General features: G+C 40.1%; 2 protein-coding genes across 2 annotated transcripts; one reads left to right on the top strand and one right to left on the bottom strand.

Moving 5' to 3' along the window:
* Positions 1-463: 463 nt before the first annotated feature.
* Positions 464-1,483, top strand: kcnj15 (potassium inwardly rectifying channel subfamily J member 15; the record flags this gene model as incomplete). Its single annotated transcript, XM_080849884.1, has 1 exon — positions 464-1,483. The coding sequence occupies one exon, from the start codon at positions 464-466 to the stop codon at positions 1,481-1,483; it is 1,020 nt and encodes a 339-aa protein (XP_080706010.1).
* A 1,953-nt stretch (positions 1,484-3,436) lies between these two features.
* On the bottom strand, positions 3,437-23,626 carry erg (ETS transcription factor ERG). Its single transcript, XM_080833429.1, has 10 exons — positions 23,508-23,626; positions 20,881-21,098; positions 12,985-13,136; positions 11,575-11,778; positions 8,729-8,809; positions 8,272-8,346; positions 8,025-8,087; positions 6,792-6,848; positions 6,596-6,643; positions 3,437-4,832 (listed from the first exon to the last, which is right to left on the bottom strand). The coding sequence occupies exons 1-10, from the start codon at positions 23,523-23,525 to the stop codon at positions 4,312-4,314; spliced, it is 1,437 nt and encodes a 478-aa protein (XP_080689555.1). The 5' UTR covers positions 23,526-23,626; the 3' UTR covers positions 3,437-4,311.
* Positions 23,627-24,431: the final 805 nt, after the last annotated feature.

The following is a 24,431-nucleotide window of genomic DNA, read 5'->3' as shown; positions in this document are numbered from 1 at the left end:
CAGAAGAAAGTCCAATGCAGTGCAGTCCAGCTCAGCCACTGAGCCACACCGTCACGTCACTTGGTGAGCTGAAGAAGGACATTGTTAGGAACAATTCATTTGGCTGTTTAATTTCCTTATGTTGTTGACAAAAAAAATTCTATTTTTTAAATGACTGCGCAAGATCATCTCTTACAACTTCTCTAAATAATAATAGCATATGAATTACTCCTGAAGCCCATTGAGCCTGTCGCTGTAGTAGGCCCTACCATGATTGTACCCTTTAGGGGGTTTTATATTTGTATTCACCTCCGCCAAAAGATTAAGGGCTGATAACACCACTGCCATTTGCTAATTCTTATCAGACATATTCTCAATAGAAGAACATCACGCAAACAGGACAAACATGCTAGTTTCGATGTCCCTCTCTGTATTGTGATCAAATAGATGAAGATTTAAATCATTGATTATTTGACATTGCAGGATGACCACTAAGAAGGCCCATGTGAGACGGGTCGTGTCGAAGGATGGACACAACAACGTGAAGATTGAGAACGTGGAGGGCATGGTAAAGCTGTATCTGCATGACATCTGGACCACTGTGGTGGACATGAAGTGGCGCTACAAGCTAACTCTTTTTGCCTCAACATTTGTGATGACCTGGTTCATCTTTGGTGTTCTCTTCTATCTCATTGGCATGGCCAACGGAGACTTCGACAGTGACCTGCCTTCAAACCACACTCTCTGTGTGATTAATGTGGAGACACTCACAGGGGCGTACCTGTTCTCCCTGGAGTCTCAAACCACCATAGGCTATGGCTTCCGTTACATTTCAGAAGAATGCCCACTTGCCATCTTCACTCTGGTGGCCCAGCTGGTGATCACTGGCCTGGCGGAGATCTTTGTCACAGGGGCACTGTTGGCTAAGCTGGCACGCCCCAAGAAGAGGGCAGAGACTATAAAGTTCAGCCAGTCAGCCGTGGTCTGCAAACACGAGGGGAAGCTGTGTCTGATGGTCAGGGTGGCAAACATGAGGAAAAGCCTGTTGATCCAATGTAATCTGACAGGCAAGCTCCTTTTCCCCTATGTAACACAAGAAGGGGAGAAAACCCAAATCCAGCAGGCTAGTGTGGACTTCCAGTTAGACTCCAGCGGGGAGTGTCCCTTCCTGAGCCTACCGTTGACATTTTACCATGTACTGGATGTGAGCAGTCCGTTGGCAGGTCTCACTGCAGAGAACCTGCAGACCAGAGACTTTGAGTTACTGGTGACTCTCAATGCAACCATGGAGTCCACCGCTGCCACCTGCCAGAGCCGCACGTCTTATGTGGCCCAGGAGATTCTGTGGGGGTACGAGTTTAAGCCAGTGCTCTTCACCACCCCAAGGGGGCGCTATGTGGCTGACTTCCAGTTCTTTGACAAAATGCAACTATGCAATGACTCCACCCTGCTCAGCAATCACACTGAGAAGCTTCAGCTTGAAGAGGAGTATCGTAAAGAGTAAATAACATTTTAGTCAAATTTTGATCAAAACTAGTATGAAGACTTCTTAGAACAGGATGTGAGCTTTGGATAATGTGTAGGGGAAAATAAACCAGGTCTTAGGTCAAATGTAAATGTTGAGAGGACATGGCTTCAGTAAATCAAATGTAAATGTTTGACAGTTGTTTTACTTCATAAATGATCTACATTTATGCATGCAGAATGGTATTAGAAGTACTGTTTTTATTTACCTGAACTATGCACTTATAAAAAGTGTTTTTGAACAACACTGGCTTATTATTCATCTTTCAAAGACAATTCCCAACTGCAAGCACACAGCTGTCACTGAAAAGGAAAAAATCCTTTATAATGGGAAAAATACATTGGAAGAACCTAGCTCAAGGGGGAGGGACCCATCTGCCTGAGGGCAGTCAACTAAAAGAATAAAAACAGAAAAGGAGGGGGCAGGAAGGGAGAGAGAAGAATTGCTGAGAGAATCAGGGAGCAAAGAGCAGTTTGGTTAATTACTTGATACTGTTTTAGTAGCATCTACACATCAAAAGGGGTGCACATGCAAATGCAGTACAATGTCAGCTGGACATTAAACCTGATATTGTTCAGGCCTGTGGCCTCTTTAAACACACAGGTGCACAAAACACTCATAAACCATCTGAAATTGATTGTGAGGTGGCCCCTGATTTCTCGTAAGAGCCAGACCTGATTTTCTGCCTGGGCTCGCTACATACCTTTCAACCATAAGACCTTTTAGCAAACTCCAGTGAACATCTAATTAGTTCATAAAATACAAGGCCTGCAAGTAGGATTCACATATGTGCAAAACGTATTAGTCTTATATTGTTGGTCTATTTCTGTTGTCTTATTTCTGTTGTCTTATGAAGATATTGATCATGATTATGATTATATTTATTTAACTACACCACAATATACACAGTTGTCAGAGAGTTACACTCAAATTTACACAAAAGATTAGGTTGACCACAGGAATGGAACACCCAGAAATTTTGGTGAACTGTGTCTAGATTCATGTTCTGGTCAGCATTGCTAACCACAGAATGACACTACATTTATAATGCTAATAATAAAATCAAGATTTTGAAAGTTATAAAGATATGTTTACGAACTACCTTCCACAGACAACAGTTACAGCAGCTCCACCATGACCTTCAGATTCACCACTGACGCTTACTGCGCTTTTCTTTTGTTTCGTTATGGCAACAAGAAGTGTTGACCATTGTCAGACAGTACACACCAAGGACGTGAGGGCAACCTGGTGGATCAGTAGGTCATGTTTGTGTGCACAACTGATACAAGAGCAATAACAAAAGACGAGGAAGGAAGGACATTAAATATTGTTTATTGTAATGACAATATAAAAATCATATAATTTATCCATATGTTTTTCTTCCCTTTGCAAATCTCAGTATTTCTGTCCAACCTTTGAACTTACTGGGTTTTAGATATGATGCTTTAACATAGCATTTGTATTTCTATAACACATAAAATAAAATGTAATGCTGAGCAGGTCAGAAATAACATGCCAGGTCTCTTCAAATAGTTTTATATTAGTATGTATATGAACGTTTGTGTAAACACTTGCATATAGAACTTTAAGTTCAAGTTCAGAGTTCAAAGGCCATGCCAATAAGCCAACTTTGGTCAGTTTCAATATCTTTTCAGTATTTATAACAAAATTCACTGTCTGTGGCTGGTTGAGATCAACTCATAGTGTTAAATGCATAAGTTATATATCTAAAATAAAAAAGGGTTATAACACTTAATTGCATACTTGAAACTAACAAACGCACAGCGTTCGTGACTCAGAATAACAATAATATTAATAATACAAAATCGGTGCTTTTGTAAATCTCTTTAGTTTTATGTTGAGTTACGTCTATTAAGGCACTGACCAAAAAAGTCAAACCCAACCCAAGCCCCACTCCCAAGAGACAGAGAATCGAAGTCATGCATAGCATTACATAAAGCTTCCAAAGTCCAGTTCTTTGTCACAACACTGAATACAACATTTCAAGGCATACCCATTGAGATGGACATTCACATACACCCCCTTTGCTTTCAACATGCTTCAAATTGCACGGACTGCAACATAGCATAATACTGATAATTATATGGCTGTTCAAAGGAATAACACTTAAATTCACATGTTTTCAAACTTTCTGTCTGTTCCACCATTTTCCTTTTCCATTTCTCCTTTCTCTTTCACCTCTTCTGTTTCCATGACTTTCTGACTCACACTAACCTTCTGACAAATCCTGCAATGATGGTTTCACAGTTTACTGCTCCTGAAACTCCAGTTGCCTCTATCTCTCTCCACGTATAAAAGGGCACTCATTTCACTCGAAACAAACCTCACTTTTCTGCATTTCCCAATAACTTAAATAAGGTAGTGTAATACTACAACTATATAATACTGTGTAATTGTTCATGCAGCTATTATTTATCCTCTTTGCAAATACACTGGCAGTTTTATGAACAATGCAGTGTGAAATGCAATGTTAAACTGTCAGGAAGCATCAACATTCATACTGATATCCAGCACTTTTCATGTTTCACATCCTTTGTTGTCCTCACGTAAAAATTTTCAAAATGAAATTTCTTGGCAAAATATTTGATGTCCCTTCTTCTGATGGCCTAACTATTAAAACTCTTACTCTCACTTTTAGTTTTTACCGTGCAATTTCCCTTAATTTCACTCCATTTGTGTCCATATATATCATACATATTCACATGCTTGACTACATTACCCAGAGGGCTATTTGTTTCTTTCCTGTTTGCCCCCATGATATCCTCCAGTGTGGTGCCCAGCACCTGCTAGTAGTAAGAGCCCAGATGGGAAGACATATGAGAGGCAGGATGTCGAGTGTTGGGATAGATCGCCCCTGGTGGAGAGCTCCAGTAAGGGTTAGGGGAGGCAAAGAAACCTGACGAGGTAACAGGCAATGCTTGAGGGTGGGGCGAGACAAAGTTCATCTTCTGCTGGTGTGCGTGATAAGCACTCATGTAGGACAGGTCTGAGGGGTACTTGTACATCGAGGACTCTGGGGGATGGGGCTGCAGAGCCTGGGCGATGCCATGGAAGTCAAACTTGTAGGCGTAGCGCTTGCCGTGCACCTTGGTCATGATGTTCTTGTCATAGTAATAACGCAGGGCACGGCTCAGCTTGTCATAGTTCATATTGGGTTTACTCTTACGCTCCCCCCAGCGTCGAGCCACCTCGTCGGGGTCGGTCATTTTGAATTCTCCGTTGGTGCCCTCCCAAGTGATGCAGTTTGAGTTCGAACTAACTGACAGCAGCTCCAGCAGAAACTGCCAGAGTTGGATTTGCCCAGAGCCTTGAAGTGAGAAAACAGGTAACAATGACCACTCAATCAATAAATCTAAACATTTTCATATTATTTGCATAAAAGAATTGTCAGTGAAGGACTCACAATAAATATATATCAAAGCACATTAAGGGTTTTTACAAAAATCTTTAAGGACATACCTAAAACACTTAGGGCCAGATGGACCCAGCCTCATGTATGCATTTATGAGAGGATCACACAAACATAGCAGTTACACTCAGCAGAATGGACACAGTGTGAGGGCGTCTGACTACAGATATAGTGGGTGTATATCACACAAACATAGCCGTTACATCCAGCAGAATGGGCACAGTGTGACCACGTCTGACTACAGATATCCTGGGGGTTCCAAATGATCAGTGAATACTTTGAGGATGGAAAACAAATGGAAACACATGGAAAGCATTTATTTGATTATTGATTTTTTTCATAAACATTTTTTATAAAATATACTCCTTAGCATACCTAAGCAAGCTTATTCTTTAGACAATTTGACCTTATATGTCTGAAATCTGAAATGTGAAACATAGTTTGGAGTGGTTTGTTTTTTGTTGTCTCTCTGAGAGTGGCCTTAAAAGACAAGCATACATGCAGAACAATTTAACTCAGGCTGTGTTCTAGTAATGATCGGAACCATTTGTTATGACCTTAATTCAAATTCCAACCATGTTTGATTGTAATTAGGGTTGTCAAACTAACACGTTCATTTCAATAAATTAATGAAAATGATTGCAGAATAATCACACCCTGTGATGCCCCTCTTGACCCCATATGTCACTGTGCACTGTTCAGCTGCCACCATATTGGATGGAATCTAGTGAACAGTCTGTGTTGTGCAAACAGATTGGGCTGAATATAGTGACAAGTCTGTGTTGTGCTAACAGATTGGGCTGAATTTAGTGACCAGTCTGTGTTGTTCTGAATATAGTGACCAGTCTATGTTGGGCTGAACATAGTGACCAGTCTGTGTTGTGCTAATAGATTGGGCAGAATACAGTGACCAGTCTTTGTTGTGCTAAAAGATTGGGCTGAATATAGTGACCAGTCTATGTTGTGCTAACAGATTGGGCTGAATACAGGGACCAGGCTAATAGATTGTATTTCTCCCACTGCGCACTTTTGATGTGGAGCTAGCATCAATGTTTAGGCTGTATTGAGTCTCAGTGTGGAATCATTTGTATACATCACCTAAGTTTTGAGTTTGAAATGGTAATTTCTAGAAACACACACGCAAAGACCTGGAAATCCCCAAAGGTAATTTGTGAAATATTTCCAACCGTAAATGCATAAACTGTTATTCAACTACACAATGTAAATAACTAGTGAGGCTTACATAAACCATCGAAATACTAGGTTGTGTCCTATGCACTTAAGCGGGACAATGGGCATAATTCCTATTGCCACACAGCACCATGATTATTATTTGTCATCATCAGGGTGGAGATGATTGACACCTGCTGCTGACCTATCCTGGCATCTGGTACCTGGCTCAGGCCATGAAGGTTCCACACTATGACCTGTCACATTAAAAGTTTGGTCCAAACTGTGCCCGCACAAAAATAGGGCCTAGTGTTTTAATCCTCTCTGCACATTACATCAGTATCACAGGCAGCAACAATCTTCACATGTGATTATTTTCCTATAATCACCAGACCTTACCTGGATTTATACATGTGATTATTTTCCTATAATCACCAGGCCTTTCCTGGATTTATACATTTGATTATTTGCCTATAATCAACAGACCTTACCTGGATTTGCAAGCCTGCTGCTTGTGGGTCCTAAAATTTGATATGGGTCTGTAAAAAAAACACAAACAACTGTATAAACTCATTCTCTATTGTCATGTCGTGGACAGACATAATATAAAGGGATCTCATAGTTACTCTCATCACTTAGTTGAGTTTGGACAGACATGAAAAGGGATCTAATATTAACTCTCATCACCTGGTTGAGGTCTCTGCTCCTCAGCTTTTGTCACAATGGCTGATGGGTTTTGAGAGCCTTGAAGAATGAAATGGAAATATTACCAAACACAGAGTAGATTTGGCATTCAAAAACAATTTAGCAAATTATCAGTACAGAAAAATACTGTGGATTCAACACAGAAGCCACAAACAATCAATAGTTAATCTTGTTTGGTCTAGCTAAGTAAACAATTAATAGTTAGGTTTCTTCCGGTAGGAGGTAACCTATTGTTATTGTAGGCTTTCCTATTATTATGTTAGTACCATGGGAGTCAATGGCAGCCCCTAGAACCATATGGTAACTTTTTGTGAAATTTGGCACACTCATTAAGGACACTCCCTTCTTCATTCACACCAAGTTTCATGGCTCTCATTACACCACTCTAGCGCCACCACTTTTGAACCGTATGACCGATTTTCAAAAATGAGGTACCATTGGATTCCCTGGATCAAGACGAATTAAACCCACCCCATGGCGTCAATTTCCGGTTATATTGATTTTCCGCTATTTCCGGTTTTATCAAAAACCTTTGAAAGCCTACTCCTCCTACAATTTTTGGCAAATCTTCTTCAAAATCACCAGAGATGATCTTCAGACATAGCCTCACAAAAGTTACTATTTAGAATTTTGATCCTCATAACCGTTTGTCCGGTACAGCCACTCAAATTCAGCAGAAAAGGCGCCAAACAGGAAGTGAAGTCAAATGTTAGCAAATATTTGAGTGATATTGACTTTATAGAGTGTGTTTAATTCGTCTTGATCCAGGGAATCTAATGGTACCTCATTTTTGAAAATCAGTCATACGGTTCAAAAGTTGCATGTGTAAACACAAGTCCAACTGTGACCCGTTGGTGGCGCTAGAGTGGTCTAATGAGAGGCATGAAACTTGCTGTGAATAAAGAAGGGACTGTCCTTAATGAGTATGCCAAATTTCACAGCTTTCTAGCACAGTATTGCATTTGAAATGTAATATCCCATTGGTAAGTCTGCAGCATGAATTTTTCTTTACGGTGACAAATTGTCACAAAACTACATTTTTCCCTGGTTTGCAATGTTTGGAGGAGGAAACCGCCATCGCTGCTTGCTGCTATATTTAAACTTGTTTTGCAAAAACTGTAAAAGCCAAATTCAAAGCAGTGAATTTGCAACCTCATCCTTATATCAGTATATTCTCCTTACGGTCATGTTCCTAGTTTATGTAACTTTTCTTACTTTTGGAGGTAGATGTTGGTTGGGATGGCCAAACTGATCGTCTCGCCACCTCATAGGCCAAGTCTGTAAGAGAAAAAGGTAGAGTTGTACTACTTGCAGTCACCCATACAGGGAAAATGGTAGAGGACATTTCTGTGGTTCACAATCTTAGGGCCCCACGTAAAGTTGAATGCCTAAATATTATGCTATGAGCTTATTCACCTTCCAAAGACTTCAACTTTGATAAAATCAGTAAGCCATCACAAACCTGGCCTGGCAGGAAGTCTTGGGGTAGTGTCGGCAGAATAAACTTGAGAATTTGGAAAAATGAAGCTTGCTCCTCCTGGGAAGAGAGATATGAAGTGTCTGGATGCAGTACCTTTGCTTAGACCTACTATTCACCAAATCTAAGGATGATTTTCATGACTAGAATCTAATTTATAACCATTAGGATTTTATCATTTTAGTAACATAGCTTTGTGATTATTTCATGTTCCTAATTTATTTGAATTCTTGCGTCATATTTTAGGAGCTAATTGGAAATAGCAGTAAAAGTATAAAGCATAATGTGTATAATTCAGCATGAGAGTGTATGTATGTAGTCTCTAAAGTACTGAATATGCAATAGGAATTGTATAGATTAAAAGTACTGTATATGCAATGGGCATTGTGTAGGTTAAAATGTGGAGTTTGAAGCAAAGCATAGGAGAAGTGCAGAGTCTTACCTGTGTTGCGGGCATGCATTAGTCGCGGGGAGTTTTGTAAGGCTTTGTCAACATCATCTGAAGTCAAGTGAGGAAGTGGAGCTGAGAAACAAAACATTCTTTTTGACATTAAATAGAAGAATGACCAAAAGAAAGCTCACAACATCCTGTGATGTGCCAGAAGCTACTCATACGCCGTCACTGGCCCACACCAGCCAGCGGGGCCGCACTAAGGCCTGGCCTGTGAACAGACGAGCACGAGGGGACAAGCGGAGGAGGAGAAGGAGGAGCAGAGAGAACAGCAAAGCAGAAGAGGAGACACCGACCGAGTGCCAAATTAAATACAAACTTGACCGCTGCTGCCTGCGGTTGCCTTTGGCATATGTGGTCTTTGAACGTTTTTCCCTGCACTTAGATAAATGTGGCATGTGTGAATGCTTTTTACGGGAATGTAAACATTGTCTGCCAAAGACAAAATGAGGGTGAGGGATGAGAGACTAGACTCAGACTTCTCAGTCACTGCCCAATCACTCGGGCTCTGAGACAAACTGAGTGTGTCTGTCTGTCTGTCTGTCACTGCACAATCTCACTGGGGCTCTGAGTCAAACTCAGTCTGTCAGTCTGTCTGTCTGTCTGTCTGTCTGTCTGTCTGTCTGTCTGTCACTGCACAATCTCACTCGGGCTCTGACTCAAACTCAGTGTGTCTGTCTGTCTGTCTGTCTTTCTGTCACTGCACAATCGCCACTCGGCTCTGACTCAAACTCAGTCTGTCTGTCTGTCTGTCTGTCACTGCAAAATCTCACTCGGGCTCTGACTCAAACTCAGTCTGTCTGTCACTGGGCTCTTTCTCTGAAGAGCAGTTGGCCATGACATTTTCTTCATTGCAATAACAATCAAATAATGTCTCTACCTTCAAGCTTTTCATCAGGTGTGAAACCTGAGAATGAGAGGAAAACTCTAATGCAATGTCAACCATTCAAGACAACATTCAGAAGAATAGTTTGGTTTCTATATTTGAATAGACATTTTTGATGGAACTGACAGATGTATTTGCTGTCATTAAAAAATAAAACAGTATAATGAGATAAAAGAAATGAAAGTTCTCTCAAGCTGATTCACTTCTGTCTATGCTAAACCAAGTTCAACAGATGGATGTGTAATTCGGTCTGGAAATTTCGAAAGCATGAAAGAGAATACATGCACCAAAAGAGAAAAACTGCATTGGCAACACATGCAGAAAAGCAAGACCAACCAAAATAGATTCATGCGAAGCCTTTTAAATAGTCATATGCAAGTGCAGACTGACACTCTTTAAGCCTTTTAAATAGTCATATGCACGTGCAGACTTGTCTTCTCAAAGCCTTTTAAATAGTCATATGCACGTGTAGACTCAAACTCTTTAAGCCTTTAAATAGTCATATGCACGTGTAGACCGAAACACTTTAAGCCTTTTAAATAGTCATATGCACGTGTAGACTCACTCTTTCTAAGCCTTTTAAAAAGTCATATGGACGTGCAAACTGAAACTCTCTAAGCCTTTTAAATAGTCATATGCACATGTAGACTGAAACTCTATAAGCCTTTTAAATAGTCATAATGCACGTGTAGACTGAAACTCTTTAAGCCTTTTAAATAGTCATATGCATGTGAAGACTGAAACTCTCTAAGCCTATTAAATAGTCATATGCACGTGTAGACTGAACGCCTCTAAACCAAGGTCACTTAATGCAGATCTGGCTTTGCAGCTAAACCTGTCTCAGGGTTTGAATTGAATAATAATCATAAAGAAGGAAAACCCTGACTCTCCTATTTATAATCCTTAGTTATTTCTAATATAGCTTGTCTTTTACTTTTTAAACACATGCAACATTCCAGACAGTGTGTGTGTGTGCCCGTGTGTGTATGAATGTGCCTGTGTGTGTGTGTGTGTGTGTGTGTGTGTGTGTGTGTGTGTGAGTGTGTGTGTGTGTGTCTTTCTGTTTGTGTGTGTCTTTCTGTTTGTGTGTGTCTGTGTGTGTGTGTGTGTGTGTGTGTGTGTGTGTGTGTGTGTGTGTGTGTGTCTCTCTCTGTTTGTGTCTGTGTGTGTGTGTGTGTGTGTGTGTGTGTGTGTGTGTGTGTGTGTGTGTCTGTGTGTGTGTGTGTGTGTCTCTGTGTATGTGTGTGTGTGTGTGTGTGTGTGTCTGTGTATGTGTGTGTGTGTGTGTGTGTGTGTGTCTCTGTGTATGTGTGTGTGTGTGTGTGTGTGTGTGTCTCTGTGTATGTGTGTGTGTGTGTGTGTGTGTGTGTGTGTGTGTGTGTGTGTGTGTGTGTGTGTGTGTGTGTGTGTGTGTGTGTGTGCACGTGTGTGTGTGTGTGTGTGTTTTACTTTTGCTAATAGAAATACTCTTGTCATGTATCAGCTGTTGTCTTGGCTTAAACCCTTTAAATACAATTAGCAGAACAACCAATAGAAAATTGAAGAATGATCTGACCTGAATGTATACCATTGTACAGAAAAAACAGTACAACCCTAGCATGAAATCTAGCATTGGAGTTAATTCTATGAAGAAAATTATTATTATTATTTGGCCAGTCAACATTCAAATATGCACTACCTTATTTTAACTTGGTTAAGTGATTCAAGTATTTTTTATTATTGTGAGTTCCTTTAATTGTTATAATATATATTTTGAATGTATTATTATTGTTTTAATTGTTTAATTATTGTATTAATTTTCCCTGTAGTTGTATTAACCTTATTAGTATTAATGTCCAGTGTTGGCAACAATACTGTGACAAGCCCAGTTGACCTGCCCTGAGTAGGACTTATTTCAATGGTTAGGCTCTACAAAGGCTTGTCTGCTGATGGAGGTTAGTCTTGCACTCACTCTCTCTGAGGTAGTGGAGATGTGACAATAGGATTTCTGCACTGTAGCTCTGGGTCAGCCTCTGGAAGTCCTCTTTGGTCATCTTGCAAAGCTCCTTGCCATTAACGTTGTGGAACACGGATATGTCTACTTCCAGCAGAGTGTACTCTTTCACGGCCCACTCCAGCCACTGACGCACGTGCTCCGCTGTCCACAAGGTGGGGTCTGTGCCAAAGCCAGAGGTGGACCAATCAGAAATAACAATCACAGACTAAGTCCACACAGTTCATTATTCATTTCTCCACTGATTTCCCAATAACGTTGACAAGTGCAGCTACAAGTGGTTCTACGAATGTTGCTTAAATGTTTTTCACACGTTTCCTTATCAAGCACGTAAGGTGGACACATCCCTCCACTTTATGGGCACTGTCCATGTAAATAGGGCTGAAATATCACCTAATTTGGTGAAATCAATTCACGTCACAGCTGCCTTTCCATCTTCATAGGACCAACATGCTAACTGACCTAAATAAATACATTTTAACATCTGCATATCTAAATTGATAATACCTTATAATACACACTAACACACACACACACACACACACACACACACACACACACACACACACGACTAATGCTAATGATTACAAAATTATAATATTACACCACATTCAGATGTATTTGTTTCCAACAGCTTATCACATAGGCTAGTGAAATTCCATAGAGCAAGATGACTATTGTCAAACAGTAAATGAAAGGGAAAAACAGGATGTTCTTAACATACTTCATCATTGGCCTTGACAACTTCAGTTAAAGAGGAAGTTGACGTATGCTACAAAAACTATTCAAGAAAGAAGACATTTTTCCCAGCTATAATAATATATATTTTGAAAAACCTGAATAGTTTCTAAAATGCTTTTATTGATGTTAACAGAAAAACATATACGTACGTAGACAAATATATTTTCCTTAGACTATCAGTTTTTTTAAAAAACACCTATCCACATTAAAATCTTTGGCCTATAAATCTCGGGTAACACTTTGTAGGGTTGGTGTATGGTAACTATGGTAACTGATAAGATTACCTTTCTCCTCCTGGCTGACTCTATTACATACGACTCCACACACTATCCACCCCTTTTGGAACTCAATGACATACAACTCCACACACTATCCACCCCTTTTGGAACTCAACCATAGGAAATAGTCTAGACAAGGAGCACATATTTGCAACAAACACACTTCTGTGCAGCAGATCAGAAAACAGCCTTTTGACAGATGAATGCAGGCAGAGGAGGGAGGCTGTTGGTCTCTTATCAAACCCTGACTAATTTCAGGCTTCTGTTCAGTGGCCTAACCTGTCTTACCACCAGTAATGGGAGTTGCTAGTTTATGTCGCTGAATAGAAAGAGCAAACGGGCCTAATACCTGCAGGCACAATGACCCGACGCTCGTTGGTGGTCATGTTTGGGGGAGGGATGTGCTTGTCCTCTATGTAGCTGCCATAGGTGACTGGCACACCGTCACTCCCAGCGCTGGGCTTGGGGCCCTTCCCCACACCGCAGTCATCTGGAGAGGACCTGCACACACCACCAGAGGACAAGGGCATCAAGAATACTCAACATACACCACCAGAGGACAAGGGCATCAAGAACACTCAACATACACCACCAGAGGACAACAGAGGACATCATACACCACCAGAGGACAAGGGCATCAAGAACACCACCAGAGGACAACAGAGGACAACATTCACCACCAGAGGACAAGGGCATCAAGAACTCTCAACATACACCACCAGAGGACAAGGGCATCAAGAACACTCAACATACACCACCAGAGAACAACAGAGGACATCATACACCACCAGAGGACAAGGGCATCAAGAACACCACCAGAGGACAACAGAGGACAACATTCACCACCAGAGGACAAGGGCATCAAGAACTCTCAACATACACCACCAGAGGACAAGGGCATCAAGAACACTCAACATACACCACCAGAGGACAAGGGCATCAAGAATACTCAACATACATTAGCTTTCAATATGTGGAACATAACTTACATGACAGAGACCTTATGGAAATAAGGCACTACGAAATATGGATGGAAAAAATTAAAGATAAAAAGTCAAATTCTCCAATGATCATTTCCTGTTGATGACAGCTACACATGATTAAATTGCAATAAAAACAAACAAAAAAACATAGAATACAAATGAAACTACATGAAATCTTATTTCACAATACAGAGGCACTGACAAGAGTCAAATATTCTTTCAAATATCCCCTTCATGTCTACATGAATATTAAATATCCCCTTTGTGTCTATACATTGAGAATATTAAATATCCCATTCATGTCTATACATTGAAAATATTAAATATCCCCTTCATGTCTATACATTGAGAATATTAAATATCCACTTCATGTCTATACATTGAGAATATTAAATATCCCCTTCATGTCTATACATTGAGAATATTAAATATCCCCTTCATGTCTATACATTGAGAATATTAAATATCCCCTTCATGTCTATACATTCAGAATTTGAAATATCCCCTTCATGTGTACACACTGGGGAAGCATGGAGATTATTATAAAGTGTTGCCAGGGGGCTCTTGATCGCTAAATGAGCCCGAACACGATCATAATGCTCCCATGACCATGGCTACACTTTCATCATGCTCCCATGACCATGGCTGGAGAGTCCCCTGGGGGTGAATCCACCAGATGGGGTGGATTTAGGATGGAATGTCAAATTCATTTATATCAACCTACCATAGCCAGGATATGTACTATTTGAACTCATTGGACTTGCCATGTGCCAACCAACTGCTGCCAAAGCCTTTGTGGACTGTTTAGAAAGAACTTTTCCAACATGACACAGTCCCCTAATTTGAGTCATAAGATTCATGGAAAGTAAATAGGGATTTAAAGACTTTCTATGTCCTTAATTAATTACTACAAAAAATCCTGTTAAAAGGGTAAAATGTTCTGTTTCTGTTTCTGTTTGGAAACCAAAAGAAGTGATTACTTGTAACTATTCCTTGTATTGGCCAGTATAGATTTTTTTTCTGGAGAGAGACAAAGAGACTAATTATATTAAGAACTCCTTACTAGCATATCTGCTCTTCAGATCCACATCCATTACTTTTCTCACAGAGATATAATTTCTCCTACAAAGTCTGAGTTACACATGTCTAAAATTGTGTCTTACTGTGCTGTTAATACTACCTTCATGCTGTACTGACCACACATTATGTGATAGGACACAAAAGTGACTTTGCATTTGCTCCAGTGTTCATGGTAGCTTCTGTCCTGGGTTCATCATCTAGCTGACCCAACCCATCATCTTAGTGTGATTTAAAGGTGCAGTCCACAACAGAACAGCACTACCAGAAGCACACAGAACACTATGTGTCCTACTGCTCACAACACAAGAGTTATGTTTAAGTTTAGGCTTTTGTCAAGCCCTGTACAAGGCAGGATTCATTTAAGATAAAGCTTTGATCAATGTGTATTGTTGATGTTGTCTGGAGCAGTAGGTTGTGAGCAGTTTGAAATGTGTGGAAGAATGTTCCAGGTGTTTGTTTCTGGAAATGCAATTGTGGGTTAATGTTGCTCAGTGCCTTGCCATTTTAAGTGTTGCATTATCTGAAATATAGCACTTGCAGCGATGTGTGTTTGATGATGTGTGTGGATTAATGTTGTGGTTTAATGTTATTCTCGGGCCGACCATAATACACAGATCAGTTACATGATTTCGTCTGTTAGGATTGAAATTATTTTAAAATAATCTTTATGATAGTGAATGGGTGCAAGGAAGTACTTGAATTTAGGCAGTAACTTATTTTATATTTAATACGATCTACCAAAGGTATGTGTGTCAGTCAGACATCTCAAAAGGGAATGACCTACATTTAGGAATGATGTCACACCAACTCCATATAGGTATGATGTCACACCAACTCCATATAATAATAATAATAATAATAATAATAATAATACATTTTATTTGTATTGCACTTTACATCATACAGATCTCAAAGTGCTACATATACATATAAGACAACAACAATTAACAATGATTAGAAGAAAGCTTTTGAAAAAAGATAAGTTTTCAGGCCTTTTTTAAAAACGTCATATAGGTATGATGTCACACCAACTCCATACAGGTATGATGTCACACCAACTCCATATAGGTATGATGTCACACCACTTCCATATAGGTATGATGTCACACCAACTCCATATAGGTATGATGTCACACCAACTCCATACAGGTATGAGGTCACACCAACTCCATATAGATATGATGTCACACCAACTGCATGTAGGTATGATGTCACACCAACTCCATGTAGTTATTATGTTACACCAACTCCATGTAGGTATGATGTTACACCAACTCCATGTATGTATTATGTTACACCAACTCCATGTAGTAATTATGTAACACCAACTTCATGTATGTATGATGTCATACCAACTCCATACAGGTATGATGTCACACCAACTCCATATAGGTATGATGTTACACCAACTCCATGTAGTAATTATGTTACACCAACTCTATGTAGGTATGATGTTACACCAACTCCATGTATGTATTATGTTACAGTGGTGAAAATTGAGCTTACAACCAGTTTACGATCTTAAAGCTGCACTAGCACGCGTCAGCACTGTTATTGCAAATGGCACTTTGGTTCTGGGTAGAACACATTTTTGAGAGAGTTCCACATTTGACACTCAGAAAGTAATTTAGGGCTGTACAAAGAACCATTCCCCATAAGGTTCAGTGTAGAACCCTTTAGTGCTTTTCAATGGGACCAGGTGTCTAAGAGGGTATGTTTATTTTTATATTTAAGGCCCACTGTACACTGCTTTTAAGACAGGGACAAAATATATATTTTTATAGTACTTATGATCTTCTCATACATATTATTACGACCGCCGCGCGACAGCATAGTCATATAGGTTTAGTCGGATTTTTTTTCAGTTTTTTTTTTCTGTTTGTCGATTTTCTGTCAACGATTTCCGGGACACTGAAACACCGGGGTGCACGAAATTTGGTGGGCATGTTGCCTTACTAGATTAGCGTGGAACCACTGATTTCCGTTTTGATCCGTTGCACCCCCGTCGGACTGGACCCGTTTTAAAGAGGGTGGGGCAATTCAGTTTTCTGTGAATAAGTCGAAAACCGTAGGGCTTAGGAGGACCACATTTTTTTTTTATGTTGGTCTTAAGAGGCCACGTCAACCATTCCCCTACCACTTATTTCATGTATAGCGCCACCTAGTTACAAATGAAAAAGCAAAAATGGAGTGTTGTAAAAAATGTTAATTGTAAGTTGACAAGGTCAGAACTGCACGAAATCGGAGGTGTGGGATCATTATGATTGCACTTTAAGTTTCGTGGAATTCTGTTCACGGGGGCCATGCAATAAATTGATTTATATGAATATACACCAACTGTATCTTCGCTTGTTCTCTTCCCGTTTATGCTTTGTTGTGTCTTTGTCACCTTTTGGTTTATCCTGTCCGAGTTAGACTTGTGCTTTTTTTGCCCTCCTGGTTTGGTTATTTACGATCTTTTCTTTCAGAGCTTGGCTCTTTGTTTTGTGTTACGTGTCGTTGTGAACCCGCTCCTTTGTTGTCAATAGCGCTACGAGCCTGCGCCCCTCCTGGGCTGGACTATTCCTGTGGAGCGAACGCGCCCTGTACTGCCGTTCGGTATCCCTGATTTGTGCTGTCAATCCATTCGCGAAATAAACAGTCGTTCACGAAAACTTGCAGTTGTCGTGTTAAAGTTCCGTGACACCTATAGGTGGCGCGTCACAGTTTTCTTTGAATATCCCGAGAACCGTAGGGCCTTGGAGGGCCAAATTGTTCTTGTATGTTTGTGTCAAGGGGCCATGTCAACCCATACCATAACCAGTCATTACATGTATACCACCTAGTTAAAAATTTTAAAGCAAAAATTAGGTGTTTAAATCGAATATATGTCAAAGTGCTCAAAAAATTACCAAATTTGCCAGGGACATCAAGCCTCTAACCGTCCATCTTCGGTAAAGTTTTTGTCCATGGATGGAGCAAAATGGGTCTGTAGCGCCCCCTAGAACATTGCAAAAAAACCTGCGCATTGGGGTTATTTTGGCAAAGCTTGACGGAATTCGGTACACGTCTTCATCATGCATGAACGCACCAAAAAGTCTCTTGACGCCATGGTGGCAGGTCCACAGGAAGTCGGCCCTTTTTGAGTGGAAAATGCGTTTTGACGGCGTTTGCACATCTCGCATCTGATCGAACTCCTCCGACAAATTTAATGGTAACGCCTTGAAATGTAGTCAGGTTACTCTTCAGCCATGGGCGACTAAAAGTTATATAAGATTTTCTCATTAGTCGGAAGGTGTGGGCGTGGCAGACCCTTAAACTTTGCCAACTTGCCAGTGCTTGCCACAAAACACAAAGTCTCTTATAACTCTTGCGTACATTGTTTGATCCAGAGAAAATGTCTTAGGGTGGACGGTGGATTCAGCCCGAACGCGTACATATGCCTGACTGATATCACCTGTTTTAACAAACTACATTGCAAAAGAAAAATATACCAAAACAATCCACAAAAAAGTAGTATACAAAACATTACATAACCAAATCATCAAAATCTATCACAAATAATTCCTTTAATACATAAAAATGAAACACAAACCAATTTACACACACAAAACACATAAAAACACACAAACACGCTGACAACCATGACTCATTCTGTGCCAAAACCTACTGAACAGTTCGGCGGTCATATTTTGTAACGCTTTGCGTTACGTCTAGTTACATGTATAGTAGTACATATGATCTTCTAATACCTGTGGTTTAGACCAGAAGACAAGCTGGAACTGGAAGGCAAGCAGGAGTGAATTAAACAATGCGAACAATGCAGAGAACACGCTACACCTAGCTCTATATCAGTCAGGACCTGAGCACCACGCTACACCTAGCTCTATACCAGTCAGGACCTGAGCACGACGCTACACCTAGCTCTATACCAGTCAGGACCTGAGCACCACGCTACACCTAGCTCTATACCAAAAAAAATCGAATGTAATTTGTAACAAAATACTTTAGAGTGGAGTAATTTTGCATTTAAAATACTCAACATACTTTCTCCAGTGTTTTTTTCTGTCGGATTCTACCACTAGACCATCTGATCTGCCTCTGAATGTCATTGTCGAATCAGGCATCAGTCAATTTGCCAAAAGTGGTGCTTCTTATGGCCCGCCCCTTTTTGGGGCGAAAAGGAAATCACCCTAGATCTCTCATTGACTCTCATGTTAAATCCATTTTTTTTCACAAAACAGGGCTCAGGTCGAAAACTTAGATAGCTGTCTTGATCCTTGTCAATTTATCTTCATTAGTACAACGACTAAAAGGAGGTTCTTTCAAAGAGCGAATCGTGTTGTTGCACTGAACGTTAGCCATCTTGACAGAATGTGACTTGATCAAAGCCGTATGATGTCCTTATACGCAATAACGTATGACGAAAGCATGGTGGGGATAGCCCTCCCGGAAGCCATAGAGATTGCAATGAGAGCCCTGTTTTGTGAAAACATGAAAGTCACACAGCTGCTGCCTGCAAAAAAATATATGTACAAAATCAATCAAGTTGTTGTCTTTTAATAGCTTTGCTTAGTTACACTGACATTCTGTGACTGTTCTTCCTTTTTTACTGGGTTCACCAGAGCTTTGTGTACATTATATATCCCCGTAGCCAGGGCCCATAGACATATTTATGTCAATCTAAATAGTCTGAATAGCCAAGTCACATTGCCAAAAATACTGATGTGTACCTATATTCAGCGAAAAAATTACACTGACAGGTGTAATAGGCGGAATATGTGTGCGGGGGCAGGGGCGTGGTGCAGAGATGGGCAGTATTTCAATTACTTGTATTTGAAATACTAGTTAATTTGCTTTTGAGTATTTTGTAATTTGTATTTGACAGGGCCGATAAAAAATCGAATGTAATTTGTAACAAAATACTTTAGAGTGGAGTAATTTTGTATTTAAAATACTCAAATTACTTTCTCCGGTGTTGAGGCAGAAGGAGATTTTTTTCTGTCGGATTCTACCACTAGACCATCTGATCTGCCTTTGAATGTCATTGTCGAATCAGGCCTCAGTCAATTTGCCAAAAGTGGTGCTTCTTATGGCCCGCCCCTTTTTGGAGCGAAAAGGAAATCACCCCAGATCTCTCTCATTGACTCTCATGTTAAATCAATTTTTTTCACAAAATGGGGCTGTGGTCGAAAACTTAGAAAGCTGTCGTGATCCTTGTCAATTTACTTTGAGTTCTTGCACTGAACGTTAGCCATCTTGACACAATGTGACTTGATCAAAGCCGTATGATGTCCTTATACGCAATTACATATGACAAAAGCACGGTGGGGATAGCCCTCCCGGAAGCCATAGAGATTGCAATGAGAGCCCTGTTTTGTGAAAACATGAGTCACACAGCTGCTGCCTGCAAAAATATATATATACAAAATCAATCAGGTTGTTGTCTTTTAATAGCTTTGCTTAGTTACACTGACATTCTGTGACTGTTCTTCCTTTTTTACTGGGTTTACCATGTGTGCGGGGGGAATGGCGTGGTGGCGGTTACAAACATGAAAAAAAGGATACGGGACTCAAATGTTTGGGAACCACTGCCTTAAACAACTGACAAGGGCCCGTCATAATAGCCTGCACCTGGGCCCGTGGTAATGTATTGTATTTTGTTACATTTTCTGGCAACAGTATTTTGTATTTTATTTTGATACATTTATTCGAGGGGTATTTTGTATTTTGTATCAAAATACATCTTGATGCAGTCAGGACCTGTGCACCACGCAACACCTAGCTCTGTACCAGTCAGGACCTGTACCCTACACCTAGCTCTATACCAGTCAGGACCTGTGCACCACGCTACACCTAGCTCTATAGCAGTCAGGACCTGTGCGCTACACCTAGCTCTATCTGTGCCCCACGCTACAACTAGCTCTTTACCAGTCAGGACCTGTGCACAACGATACACCTAGCTCTATACCAGTCAGGACCTGTGCACCACGCTTCACCATGCTACACCACACTACACCTAACCAGTCAGAAGCTGTGCACCACGCTACACCTAGCTCTATACCAGAGCCCTTCTTCCTGGCTGAGTCAAACTCACCAAACATTCTTCTAGTTCAGTTATGTATTCCAGCAAGATTTCTTCCTATGCTTTCAGGACGAAGGGGACAAGTCACAACGCAGACAGTAGGGGTAAAAGACCTTACCTGGAGCCGTTGACCTGGCTGGAGTTGCATTCCATTTTGATGGTGCCTCTTCCCAGCGGCTGGGCCAGCCAGTTTTGTGGGTGGACACTGGGACTGATCTTGGCTGTCTGGCCGTACTCACTGGCAGAAGACGCAGTCATGTCTGTTTTGGGATGATGTGACTCTCCGTAGGCACACTCAAACAACGACTGATCTTCACTCACCACTGACAATGCTTCCTGAGATGAACAAGACAAACACTTTTCAGACGCTCAGTAATGAATGGCTTTCTGAAGGAGCTTATGTTGTCTCCATGGACATCAATGGACAAAAATATATAATGTAATATATATATGTATGTAATATACAGCATATATACTGTACACAAAACAAAACATAAAAGGCCTATAGCCCCCTAAATTATTGAATCCATTCTGGGATAATCTACAAATCTGAAAACTGGGAAAGAAGCACTAACCCTAACCAATATAACGGACTCATCAGGATCCCTCATCAGTGAGGTTTTAGCAAGCAGCAAAAATTCAACTAGTGGAATTTCAAAACTTGGACATTAAGGAATTGGGGAATGGTATCTGTTACTGGAATGCATCATTAAAGTTGTGGTCAAATGACATGGCACATTTCTAGCTTCCTTCTAAACACCCTTTGTGTTACAATAAAGCCTTTTTAACATTTAAGAAAGGGTAGCAAAACACTGAAGCAAAGTGCTAAACAATTTCAGATACAGCAAACCTGTAGCAAGTCAGCAGCAAAGAATTTTGATTAATTGAAACTTTACTATTCACCTAATAACTGAATTTGTGATGTTTTATAGATTAAAATGCTTAACCTATGGTATCTCCTGACTTTGATACAGTTGTGACAGACAGCGGACTTCATTGAGGTATGCGGTTCATTCATGCAGAACAGGCCAATGGAGCAACGCTGTAAAGCTCAGCGGTATGCCATCAGAGAGGAAGCTCTGTTCTCAGGGCATTTCCTGCATTGAAAGTTCCTGATGGAGGTGGGGAATGGAAAAAAGGAAGTGCTTGTCCATCGACATTCTGATTGTGGGCTTCATGGTGAAGGCTTTAGAAAGCGAGGCCCTCACTAATAGAGGTGGAGGAGAAGCGGGAAGCATTAACCTCAGAGCAACATCAACAGTACACGCTTGCCCTTACATTTCCCTGCCATCAACAGCATCATGTTGCATGTGTTATTGTTACAGCCAACTCCCTCATTCCTTCACTTTGAGTCTTTTCCATTTAGTCAGGAGAGATCGCCTACTTTGAACCCGTAGGGTGATTTGTGCTGTTTTTCCAACTGTTGTGTTGAATGTTTCCAAGCCTTATTCTAAAACATTAGGTTTCTGACAGAACATTGATAAGTATATAGATGATGTTGGAAGCTTTCATAGATTGGATGCAAATCACCATAGGGAAATGCACAGATTGTTTTACAATTCTATTTTTCTAGATTTTTTAGAGCTATTAACGACCGTAATGAGTTGACTACTGTGTTGCTCTTATAGAAGACAGCATTTATTGATAGCCTATGTTTTGATGGTGATAAGCCGGATAAGCGAAGGTCTTGTCTTACAGCAAACATTTTTGCTTGGGTATATTATTTCTGCAGTCATATTTTTAAAGCTGATCTCAGTTCCCCTTTCATATATCTACCTACATGCAACTTTGACTCACAGTGATGTGTTTACATTCATACATTCCATTTGACTGCCATATTATTATTATTATTTTAAAGATGTCTTATTATGTAGTGTGATAAACAAACAATGAATTAGTTATGCATTTGAGATAATGTATTTAAAACGTGTACTGAAAAAGGTAAAGAGCGAAATACTTAAAATGTCTGACCAAATGGCCAACCACCTGCTCAATCCTGAGTCAATATTAAAATAGCTAAAATATCAAGAAAACACCTAGCCTAACATTACAAGGTTATCAATATTAGCTCAGAATGTTTCTTCCTTCAAGGATCTACCCACAACGTCTCTGTATTATTTAGACCGAACATCAATAATACAAATAATTATGTAATTCCAGCTTCCATTCCAGCTTTCTTTCTTTACGCAAAGCTCACACCATCACTTTATATACAGGAAAAGCGCAAAGCTAGATAGAATAATTTTGTACTTTCTGTCATACTCATGAATCCAAAGTGTAAGCACTTTTTTAATACATGTTGTTAAGGTATATGTAAAATCTTTTTTTTCCAGTTTTCAGTATTACCCTGTATATTGTATATAATTACTTTAATGTCACAATGTATGGATCAATCTGATATCCATCCATTTATAACATTCACTTAACCCTCAAAAAAAATCTACTTGGAAACATGGTAGGGGTTCATCCAAAGATCAATGTAAAAAATATAATGTGTTTAAACAGCTTCTTTACACTTGATAATTCCCCAACCAACGAACCAAATCTCCTCTGAAGGTTTTCAAAACCATGTCGACCGCTGGGGTCTACAAGGCAGCAGAAAGGAAATCTTGCCTCACTGGTATGGCCATTGGGTGGAACCGCTCCCTCTCAATCTGATTGCTGCAGAATGCTTGAAAATCATTGATAAGCTAAAGAACTCTCGAAATTGACCAGCCTCCAAAGTTTGGGAAATTTGTCACTTACCTTAATAGTACTTGCCATTCTTGATGAGGACTTTTTAGTCCTGCTTTATATATGCAACTGTTATTCTGATTTTTGTCTTTTTTCTAGCCAGTGGTCAAGTTGGAGTTGTACTAAGCGTTGTTTGGAGCGGATGAGATTGTGCTAACGTTGGGAAGTGGACTCAGCCAATAGCAGGAAGAGGTTCCTATTGGTTCTGGCCAGCACCACTCTAAGAAACAGGATATTTGGGAGCAGGGAGATAAGAAGGCTAAAACAATGTTGTTGTTCCTGATGATGAGCGTTAGAAGATTTCTGCTCTGAGAAGGTAGAGGTAGAGGAAAACTTAATTCTCACTAGGTGCAATGATAATTAGAAAAACCCTCAAATCATTCAAATCTAAGAGTGGAGATTCTGAACACTGATCTCTTATGATAGAGAGGTCTATGGATCTACCGTGAGTTAACAGCAAATTAAAAACTGGCCAGTTACATATACTTTATGAAACTAATTTCACTTTCAAGATCACTGGCTGCTTTCAATACCACTTCTGGGGCCAAGGCCAGATGAACACAGGCAGGTTTGGTAACAGATGGGATTATCAACTGACATTCTCTATAGAAAGCCTGTTTCACAAATACATACAGAACAGTGCATTTAAGTGCAATGAACATTTTGTGAAGTTACTGACACATTTGAATAAAAAGATGGTTTTCTGCTTCCCTTACCCTTTTTTTTGGAAACAGTTGTCATTGATGCCTCTCCCACAAGTTGTATCAAGAGCTTTGTGTTTCACTATTGTACGTCTCTGTTATTCGATGAAACCATATTAGGACAGATGATCTTCAGATTACTGCTTCTAACACAACAAATCAAGTGTTTCCCTCAAGTTCAAGCCCTATTTGTATCATGTCCCACATGTTTTCTTCCTTATATCTGTCTTTCTTT

Source organism: Sprattus sprattus (genome assembly GCF_963457725.1).
Source record: "Sprattus sprattus genome assembly, chromosome: 1".
Classification (NCBI taxonomy): domain Eukaryota; kingdom Metazoa; phylum Chordata; class Actinopteri; order Clupeiformes; family Clupeidae; genus Sprattus; species Sprattus sprattus.
The sequence above is the reverse complement of the archived record's forward strand: the minus strand, read 5'-3'. Positions and strand labels throughout refer to the sequence as shown.

What these genes read in the sequence shown, in the direction of transcription:
- erg (XM_080833429.1), bottom strand. An exon ending in AATGCATGCCCGCAACACAG is followed by an intron (nt 8,347 to 8,728) that starts GTAAGACTCTGC and finishes CTCTCTTCCCAG; the next exon opens with GAGGAGCAAGCTTCATTTTT. An exon ending in AAGACTTCCTGCCAGGCCAG is followed by an intron (nt 8,088 to 8,271) that starts GTTTGTGATGGC and finishes TTTCTCTTACAG; the next exon opens with ACTTGGCCTATGAGGTGGCG.